Raw genomic sequence first — 10,933 nt, 5'->3', positions numbered from 1 at the left:
TATCTTGGATCTCCATTAACCATTAAGAGCCCTAATTTTATTGTACACAATTACTAAACAATTATATTTCATTTTACACTATATCATGAGAGTCTCTTAATCATTCTGTACCAAACCATTCAATAATTGTCAAACAGCCCCTTACTGAAAGTAATATCCAAGTTTATTTTTGTTTAGGAAACATAATTGTTGTTGGGGTATGATAAAGGGTTGTTTGTCAAATGCTCGCTTTTACTTATCTTATTGGGTAACTTTCTCGGTCATCAAGATAGATTGTTGGTAAGCGTCTCTTAATCAAAAAATGTTAGTTGGTAAGAGTTTTCCTCATTTATCTGATATGATTCTCGGTCCTTATTGTATATAAGGTAAGTGATATCCAATAAGTACTAATCTAATAAACATTTGGTGAACTCCCCTAAATTGGTCTGGTTAGTTGGTTTGAGAATTATGGGTTGTTTGGTAGTTGCTGAATAGTTTGGTGTAAATGATTAAGTGGTCAGAATGATTTAAGATGCTCTCATGATATAGTACAAAATGAAATATAATTGTTCGGTAATTGTTTACAATGAAATTAGGGCGCTGAATGGTTAAGGTAGACTCAAGATACAAAATCATTCAGAAGATTTTAGAATCATCAAGAGACAGACTTTCTTTTGCCAAACAAGATTCAACTCTTAACGATTCAGAGGCTGTTTCTTAATGGAACTATTACGAGGTAAATAAAAAACCTCTTATACTTATTAGAGTAAATTATGGATTTGATTCCTGCGATGTGTTAAAAGTTATGGATTTAATTCTATATCATTATCTATTTAAACCTCAAATCCAAATCAAAAATTTTAAATCAAATCTAAATCACTATATCTCATTCGACAAGATGAACTCCATCCGTTAATTTACTCGATCAATTAAAAATTTACGAGATTGAGAAAGAAACTAAAAGTGAATTAGTGTGTCTAAGGCTTTAAAGTAGCATTCAAGATGAAGACCACGCCGGAGATGGGATTACGAGTTTTGGTACACGAGTCTAGAATTCGCTCGCAAATCAACGAACACCACACAGAAATGCGATGTTTATAGATTTGGGGTGTTGGTTCTCGAGACCGACGACTAGGAAGAGATTGGTGGAGTAAACGTTAGACGATATGGTGATATTGTACCTCGGAAGCCACAAGTACCTGCATAGGACCAAGAAATCACTCGTCCTCATAGTCACATGGGTATTATCGAAACCTGCTTGAATATGAATGACCCCTTTTGGTATCTTACATGAACCAATACGTCCACATGAACCTTTTCTTATATAACTTTTGTCATATTTTTATCATCTCATGAATTCGAGTAGGAGATATATAGATATATCCATTTCATATTTTCATGTCCATCAGTGCGATGAACCAACACCCCATTGCAGGGACAGACCTATAGTGGTGCATACGGTGGCATGTGCCACCATATTATTTCTCCGTCGAAGGGTAAAAAAATTTAGGTTCGTGAAATGTGTAACCATATTAATTTGTTATGTGTCACCGTATGTATTTTCAAACTACAATGAGAACAAGTTTTATTTGGTGGAATTGGTTTGCAAGACTTTTATTCCACCTCAGACCCAAGTTTGAATCATGTTAGTGTCATTTTCTTAGTCAAATAGTGCCATTGTTTGAAAAAAATTCCGTATATTTGTTTCTTATAGTCAAACTAATTTTTTTTTCTATATTTTCTCCTATAGTCAAATGATGCCATTATTTGAAAAAAATTCTGGGTCCGTCCTTACCCCTAAAGACCCCATGACTCCTATGAACACTACTACTTTGATGAAAACCTTACCAGCACCGGTTCGATATTTTCGATTCAATTTAGAATTTCTATCATAAACTTTCGAGGTTTTACAAAAATAAAAGTTTTGAAAATACGTTACTCAAAATAAAAATCAAGTTAAAGTACGTTAATTTTTCATGCAATTTGACCTAAATTACAAAATACTGAGATAAATATCGCAATTTCTATACCACATGAGCAATAATTAAAATTTTTAACAAACCACATAAACTAAAATCGTAATTTTCGAGGTCTCATGTTCAAATCCAATGAGGAATAAAAATCTCTTGTGGCCACGGAGGTTCAAATACGGTCACTCCGGGCTATCTGCAAAGCTGGAGGTCATCCTGGGATTAGTCGGCTCGTATAGCGAGTTGAATATCCAAGTTAATAAAAAAAAATCGTAATTTTCTTATTGGATTTGAAATAAAAAATGTACAAATATTTATGCATAGGGTACAAACTTGTGAAGCGTGTCGTCACTGCCCTTGTTTAGTTGCTTCACTCCAATCGTTTCTAATCCAGTGACCTCGGCGATCACTTTACATGGCTCTTTACCTTGTGAAATCGTGTGTCAAATTCTGGCCAAAGACGACGGCGCCGTCGACGGCCGCTCCGATACGTCTCCGACGTTTTCAAATTCGCTTTCCGATCATCAGGAGTGATAATATCACATCGTTTTCGCCAAATCGGACATCGTCGTTCCATTACACTACCAGCGTCGATAAGATTTCTCCGATTTCGAGTTCTAATAATGATGGAGGAAGAGAATTCGTGGCGATGTCTGACGAGAAACTGATGAGTCAATGTGAGATGGATACTTATAAATCCTCCGGTCCCGGTGGTCAGCACCGTAATAAGCGTGAGACTGCGGTCCGTCTTAAGCATCTCCCAACCGGCATTATTGCTCAGGTTAGTCAAAACTGCCATTTTTGGTTCTGAACTTTCATGAATTTTGTTGCAAAGTCAATAGCAAAAGTTTAGTACACCTTTGGCTCCAATTTGACATGGATGTTGAATGAATACTTCTTTGAAATCTTTATTTTGATGCATACAGTTAGGAATTTGCAATAAAATTCATGTTACCTGCATCCATCAAAAAAGAGAAGGGTCAAGTTCTGATTTTCGAATTCTGATGCCAGTAATTTTTCAACATATATAAGCGACATGGATGTGATTTGCCCCTAGTTTTTTATTGTTAAAGTTGATATAATAAGATATTATTATTCATTAATCATTAATAACCATTCTTATCAAATTTGAAATCATTCCTTAGACTGTTTAACAGACAAAAGTTTGTTTTAGGATATCAGTTTCTACTTAAAAGGCAACAAGACAGCGATAAATATAGTGATTGTAACAAAGGTTAATATGATCACTAAAAACATGAATAAATCTAATAGAATGCACACCAATTTAAAATTCAGATGTTGGTTCATTTGGCTTAGAGAGTCAAAGGCTACCTTTTTCTCTAAAGGGAAGGGTATTACTTTAGTTCTTTGTGCAAGTAGTTATTTCAATCTGTGGCCGTCTGTTTTCCATTTTGTACAGTTTAGGTTTTCTTTTTTGTGTGTTTATGATTGTACTCTTTTGCTTATATAGCAATATAGCAATGGTTTTCTGTTTTCTTTTTGTGTCTGTGTGTGTGTGTTTATGCTTGTGTTCTTTTGCTTGTATAGGCATCTGAGGATAGATCTCAGCACAAAAATCGTGCATCTGCCCTAGCTCGATTGCGTAGTCTGCTAGCTCTTAAAGGTGCATTTTTATCTTTATTGTCTGATCTCATAGCCTGCAAACATTAAAATTTTCCTTCCAAATCTATGACTTATAAGCAACTTTGAATTTCCATAATCTATTTTATACTAGATAAAATGGATTTTTTTTACTTATGGGGTTTCACGCACTATACTTCAGCCTTTGTGCTGGAGAGATGACCCTCCACACTTTATATATGCCTCTGTGAGAGTGAGAGAGAGAATGAATCTTAGGAGTATTGTCCATTTTCAGTTTGCATACACACAGATATAGAGTGAGGTTCAGGGGAAAACCCCCCAAACAATTAAAAACTTAGGAACATCCTAATAACCATTCATCTGTACAGTATGTACATATTCATGCAAATAATTGAAGATGTTTCCTGGTTTTATGCACATGTGCATACCACACAAATGAATGGTTATTAGAGTGTTCCTCAATTTCTCATTTTTTGTGGTTTTCCCCTGAATCTGACCCTATATATATGTATCTATATTATATACGTATATGTACCAATGAAACACATATTTTATTCAAAACTAGTTGAGGTAGACTAATGATGAAACCAAAAGAAATTCTGTTGCTGTGATATTGCTTCTCTTGATTCTCTATTTTCATGATGCTCAAGCATAACCTTACGATTTGCATCTGGACACATTCTAATTTTTGTATGACTATGAGACATGTGGGAAACACATGATACCCTGATGTGCTAATGAACTTCTTCCATTTAATGTTTGGAAAACTTCTTCACATTACTTGGTCAATTGGAACTTCTAATCTTTCTTCACAAAGATGTGAATGGGTACCAAAATTGTGAAAATTCTTTTATAAACCTTCTATAGTATCCAACTAAAACCTAGAACACTATGAATTCCTGTCGGAAGTTTAGGTCTATCTCTATCTCAATTGTTGCTTCAATCTTAGAGCATCTCCAACAACCATGCTAAAATTTCTCCAAAGTAGAGCATTAATAGTCAAAATCATAATTTTTTTTTGCATACAGCTCCAGTAGCTATTTTAGCAATTCTAGCATTAATTATATTATTAAAATATTCAATACATTTAATACCGCAACAATTTTTTAACAAACTTTCAAGCAATCAAACTAAGTTTTAAACAAATTTCATATGAAATGGTAATTTCCAATTTTTTTTTATAAAATGATAACTTATAATAAACTTTATATAGAATAGCAACCTTCAACAAATTTTATGTAAAATAATATGTTCCAACAAATTTATATTAAACTGTGATTTTCAATATATGATTCTTCTAACTTCCAACAACTAATAGTAAATGATCAACTTCCAATTATTTTTATGTAAAAAACGTTTGACTCCCAACAACTAGTAGTAAATGATTTTTGACAAATTAATCTATAAATACGAGCAATTTACAACCATTTTTTCTATCTTATTTTTAAACAAACTTGTCTCCTCATTTGAAAACAATTCTCCTGGCTCGTCGTTCTTTATCTAGCCGTCACTTACTTGATATGCATATGAATGATGAGGATGAGGTACATGAAGAGTTATTGCTTTTACAAATAGAAGAAGAATTGTCTTGCCAGCAAGAGTTTAAGGGGAGATCATGATGGTTCCATTATGGGCCACAAATTTGCCAATCGCGATCTAATTGGGGGCCATCAACGAGTTTATTGTGACTACTTTGCCAATCCACCAAAATATGGTAAACTATGAGATGGAAGGCATCCAAACGTACCTGTTGTCGTGAATGGAAAACTGGGTGCCTCTGCAAGTGAGAGGTTATCTGCAACTGAGAAATGGAAAGTTGGGAGATGGAAGGATTTGTTTTTCCCGGTTAATTATTTGTTTTGGTGGGAAAGTACTAAAATAATAATTTCTCTCTATTTAGAGATCTTTACAATCTTCCCCTTTTTTCTCTATTTTAGCATACAAGATGGCATAGTTGTTGGAGCAAAAATTGCTAAAACCTCGTTTCTCCATTTTAGCATAGCTGTTGGAGATGCTCTTAGGCTCTTAGTTGAAGGCTTGAATCTACTTAGATAGCATTCTTATCTATAGGGAGAAGAGAGTGGGAATGAAGGAGAGAGAGAAGGAGACCCTACGAATGAGAGCAGGGACTTAATTCTTTGAGAGAGTGAGAGGTAGGGAGGGAGTAGTGCTCTCTTTCATATTCAAATTCACATGACATTTTACCTGTTTGCTTGGTAACCTTTTCTTTGGTTACATGCCTAACTGAGATTTCCTTAATGCTACATATTTTATGTATATGTTAATTGATATATACTTTTGTATCTCTGGACTAGTCAGGAACACTATAGAGCTTGAAACATACACACCTCCTCCTGAGCTGCTTCAAATTCTTCCAGCAAAGTCAACAATAAGAGGATCAGAATGTGGACCTCAAATTGGGCCTAATAACTCAAAGTTCAGTTTGGTATATATGTTTACTTTCTCCTTCGCCTTGGTCTTCCAACCTTCATTCCTCCAGGCTCCAGCCTGCTCATGAGTTTTAATTATTGAAGTGTTACTTACATAACTCATTTTCTTGTGTTCCTTCTTAGGGAATGCAAGCTTTATTAGATCTAATATTTGCCGTAGAGGGTTCTGTATCTGATGCTGCAAAACATTTGGGGTATGTGATATTATTTTTCCAAGGCATCTTTATTAATATCGTTTGGGGCTGCTTTTTTTCATGAAGCCATGTCTGAATTAATCTATCTGTCTTGTAAAAGGTCAATTACTGTTTATGTTGTGTGCACAATAACCAGTCTGAATGACAAAAATGACCATTTTATCATTCTATTTGGATTAACTCAGAATTGCACCCAAATGCATTAACAACCTCCAATTTTGATCCAGTTTCCTGTGAATCTAATAATGCAAATATGCAATTACCATCATGAATCACACCTTAGACTATGCAATTACTGTTTATTTTGTATGCACTATAACCAGTCTGAATGACAAAAATGACCATTTTATCATTCTATTTGGATCAACTCAGAATTGCACCCAAATGCATTAACAACCTCCAATTTTGATCCAGTTTCCTGTGTCTGAATCTAATAATGCAAATATGCAATTACCATCATGAACCACACCTTAATGACACATTTTGATTAAATACAAAACAGGCGATTACGATTACTAAAAAAAGAATGTTGGGAGGGGGGACCTCTTTATTCTGTATATAGTTCACATAGTACATCAGTCCAAAATAGAAGATTGAACAATGATTAAATGTAAAAGAATACCCATCTATGCCCCAAAACTTGGCAAAGAGAGAGTTAGACCAAGTCAAAGTGAATATGAAGAGAAAAACACAAAAATACAATGAACACATTCATCATAAATAGGAAAATGAGATGGGCACTTAAACTTACATCTCAAACCGAATTCCCAAATTGATTAATCTCCAATCTGCAGAAACCAAAGCGACCATTGGTTCACTTTAAAGCAAATATGAAGAGAAAACAGGAAAAAGAAACCAATAACTGTTCATACACAATACGGAAAATGAGAGGAATTATGTAGTAAATCTGAAACCTAGTTCTCAGATCAATTAATCTTCAAGTCCCACAAACCATAGAGAATCAACACTGTGATGCTACCTTGAAAACATAAACCAGAGAGAAATTTACCTCACAGCAATCTTGAAAACCCAAAACCCAAATACTATAATCTTCAAACCCCAGATATAAAATCTGCTCAAGAAAGGAAAACCACTGCAGAAGCAGATGTGAAGAGAGTGATGGATAAGGTGAGTGAAAGAGAGTACAGTCAAGTGCAATGCAGCCGACTACGACGGAGGAGAGTGATGGATAAGGTGTGTGAAAGAGAGTAGTCACTTGTCCCTTCTGGTTATGTATAAAAGATCCTTTGTTGTCTTGGTAAATTAACTTAGGGGCCGTTTTACCAAACGCTTACCCAGGTAAGCGCTTACCAAGTCACATTTTCTTACCGGATGAATATGGCAAGGACCAAGAATCTTACCGGTAAGAGCGAAGGCAAGGACCTAGAGTCTTACCCAGTAGGTGAGAGCGATGACTCTTACCACGGTTAGCGCTTACTGGGTAAATTATTGCATCCGATACCGTTTTGGTGGACTAAAATCTTACCCGATAAGTAAGTGATAGTGTTGAATTTTGCCCGTAAGCACTTACCCAGGTAAGCGTTTGGTAAATGACCCTTATTTTCAAAGATACAACATTGTTATGGATATATTTAAATTGTGTAAATAATTTATTGAATTGTATTAAAATTGATGTTGCTATCAAATATCAAGAATCTATCTTGTTGAACAATTAAATACATTTCAATTTTAATCTCTTCCATGGTCGATGAGGTTTAGTCTTTTCTTTGTGTTAGTGTTACTGGGGCTCTACTTTGATGTAAGACGGTATAATAAGTTGATCCATTATATACGTTGCTGACAAGGGCACTCTTTGCATTTTTTGTTCTTTGTTTTGTTTGTGAAGATTAATTAAGTTGAAAATTTTCAGATGTTAACATCTCTGATCATCATTTAAGAAGCACTCATTAGTCTGATGGTGTCTAACGGACATTGCAGCTTAAGCACTGGAGCTCTTTCTCGTCTGATTCTGTCTGATGATTCTCTTCGACAGGCGGTTAACGAGTTCCGGACATCTAAGGTAGACACATTTTCTAACACCATTCGTCACTTTCTTTCTCTTTTCCTTTTATTTATCTGTCTTTTCACCATTAAGATAATTCATAGTTTAGGTTGTGGTATCCATCGTATGTATAGTCTGCCAGTGATAAGGATCTCAGTTACTAGATAAAATTTTGGGTAAGTGAAATGGCTATATGCATGAGTGTTGTGACCGTATACATGCAATAAAGTTGAAAGTTACAGTCTATAGGATGAGATTGATGACATTCGTACTTCTAAGACATCTTTAGGCCATCAAGAGGTAGCATTTACACATTCGGAATAAAGCTCTGATAAGGTCTCAATTGTAATCGATTAAAGTGATCGAAATTGAAAAGGAATTACAGATTCACTAGAATTCTACAGCCAGATCTCTCCCACTGCAAAGTTGATAACAGAAAAACAACATATCCCCCATGGCATCCCCTCTGTTATTTTAAACAGGGCACTATCAAACAATTACTAACACCCCCCCCCCCCCCCCCTCAACTTATGCTTCTCGTATATGTTTTGGTATCAGAGCCATGACCCTGGCAACCATGGCCCTGCTGGTGAAAACATATACGAGAAGAATATGCCAAAATTCTGGAAATAAGTGCTTTTTTGAAAATTTGTTAAGAGAATGCAATGACCAGAGAGATGTTTTCCCTATAGGGTTACACCAAACGTCGGCCTTTAGTCTTTGTCCTTTTTCTTCATTTTCTTCTTAGATGGAATGCACTACTTTTTCTTCAACTCAAATATATATATATATACACACACACACACACATACACATACACATATAAAGAGGGGGGAGGGGGAGTTCCTTTACCCGTGGCGCACCATGTGTTCCTTTTCAAGATGAATATTTATCATGAATAACACATTTGAGATGAATATGGAAGTATTATTCATCATGAAACACATTCATGATGAAAATGGACGTGTTAATCATCATGTATCATATATTCATGATGCATAACATGTCCATATTCCTGTTGAATATGCCACATGTCACACTGTGGGCAGTCCCCTGGTTCCTGATGAAAATTAGGTTCTTAACGAACCTGATTTCCGTTGCGAACCGAGGGATCAACGAGAGGGTGCCAAATGTTTGTGACATTCATCATGAATGGCGTAACGTTCATCATGAAATGTTGTAAAAAAATTCTTGTCCATTAGTGAAACATGTCATGCTCTCGGTTGTCCCTCGGTTTGCAACGAAAATCAGGTTCGCAACTGAACCTTGGTCTATATATATAATCATTTACCTTTTTGTAAATATTTTCATATTTTAAACCCCCTTAACTGGTATAATTGTGAAGGGTATGAAGCCTCTCAAGTAGGAGCCGTTGGATTGTAACTTGTACATGCTGCAGTTATCCTTGCAAGGAAGTGAATTAGTTGCTATTACACTACTTGCATGTCATGAAGAAGCATCAAAGATTTCGACACACAAACTCGAGCTTCTTTTGACGACATGAATGTTTGTGGCGAACGTTTGTTGATGTAAATCCACAATAGAAAAACAGGTCATTTCGTTAATTAACGTAGTTTCTATGTACCTATTCTTGTATTTTATTTTTTTCATGCACTTTTTCTTATCCAAAAGATGCCTAAAGGACCAAAGGGTGATTGGTCCAACGGTATTCAGGTTATCAGCATAGCCCAGATTCCTAGGAGGTATTTGTCGTTTATAAATATTATATACTTACAAAAAGATGATTTAAGTTTCAGTTTCTGTTTCGAGTTGGAGGTTTAATTTACTACTAGTTTCTTGAGTTTGTTCTGATATGGTGATTGTGATGGTGGTGACGATATGTTCTGATAATGGATCATATATTCGTTCTGAGGTTTGTGGTTTAGAAATTATGATTTATGTCCCTAAAATGATTTCTACTTTCAAGTACAAGGGACCAAAATAGTAAAAAAATGTAAATTACAAGGACCAAAACAGTAAAATTTTCTGAATCATGTGGACCAAAACAACAGCAAATTGTAAATCATAAGAACAAAAACAACAATGAATTACAAACCATATGTACCAAAACCGCAATTTTAAACCACAAGGACAAGACCAATTTAAATTCATGCCAAGGGAGGCTTAATCAATATAGCAATATATTTGCTTGGACGCCTCGTAGAAAAATATAGAGGTTAATAAGGATATGCATCAGCATTCAAAGACCTGGAAAAGGCCTATGATAACGTACCTCGAGATGTTATATGGAGGAGCTTGGAGCAAAGAGGGGTACCATAAAGATATGTCAAGACAATATAGGATATGTGTCAGGACCCTCATAAGTCATAAATACGATAGAGTACTTCTTGATGGATACAGGGGTTTTATTTTGATAATAACTTTTGTAACTTTTAACATATTCTCTGTCTTTTCTAAAACAAAAAAAGTATGAGAAAGCAAATGAAAATTTTCAAATTTAGAGAACTTCCCAAAAATGATTACTTAGGAAAGATAAATTATTTTTTATTTTTCCTACTAATGAGAAATCTTGAAATTAAATATTTATAAGATATAAATAATGTTTTATTAATTATAACTAATTAATAGGGTTAAATGCATGAAATAGCAACTTACTTTCATAAAATTTCTTATTATAGCATTCTACTTTTGTTTTTCTTTATTACARYAATRTACTTTCAAATTATTTTTTATTAAGGCATTGTACTTTAAAAAATCTACCCATAATAGCAATGG

General features: G+C 34.7%; 1 protein-coding gene across 2 annotated transcripts; it reads left to right on the top strand.

The window, feature by feature from the left end:
• Nucleotides 1-2,343: 2,343 nt before the first annotated feature.
• On the top strand, nucleotides 2,344-9,963 carry LOC112511860 (peptide chain release factor 1). Of its 2 annotated transcripts, none has more exons than XM_025117682.1 (6): nucleotides 2,344-2,730; nucleotides 3,498-3,573; nucleotides 5,867-5,997; nucleotides 6,125-6,195; nucleotides 8,134-8,215; nucleotides 9,597-9,963. In XM_025117682.1, exons 1-6 carry the CDS (start codon nucleotides 2,365-2,367, stop codon nucleotides 9,699-9,701), a joined length of 831 nt encoding a protein of 276 aa, XP_024973450.1. In that variant the 5' UTR covers nucleotides 2,344-2,364; the 3' UTR covers nucleotides 9,702-9,963. The 2 variants fall into 2 exon arrangements, with proteins under 2 accessions (XP_024973450.1, XP_024973451.1); XM_025117683.1 differs by having other exon boundaries at nucleotides 9,543-9,963.
• Nucleotides 9,964-10,933: the final 970 nt, after the last annotated feature.

This window comes from Cynara cardunculus, assembly GCF_001531365.2.
Source record: "Cynara cardunculus var. scolymus isolate 2C chromosome LG 4, CcrdV1, whole genome shotgun sequence".
In the NCBI taxonomy this organism is placed as follows: Eukaryota; Viridiplantae; Streptophyta; class Magnoliopsida; order Asterales; family Asteraceae; genus Cynara; species Cynara cardunculus.
Note: the sequence above shows the minus strand (reverse complement) of the source record. Positions and strands in the feature narration are given on the sequence as shown.

Coding starts and splice junctions, on each gene's coding strand:
- LOC112511860 (XM_025117682.1), top strand. CDS start 2,365: ATGGCTCTTTACCTTGTGAAATCGTGTGTCAAATTCTGGCCAAAGACG. Junction 3,574..5,866: donor TAGTCTGCTAGCTCTTAAAG/GTGCATTTTTAT, acceptor TCTCTGGACTAG/TCAGGAACACTATAGAGCTT. Junction 6,196..8,133: donor GATGCTGCAAAACATTTGGG/GTATGTGATATT, acceptor CGGACATTGCAG/CTTAAGCACTGGAGCTCTTT.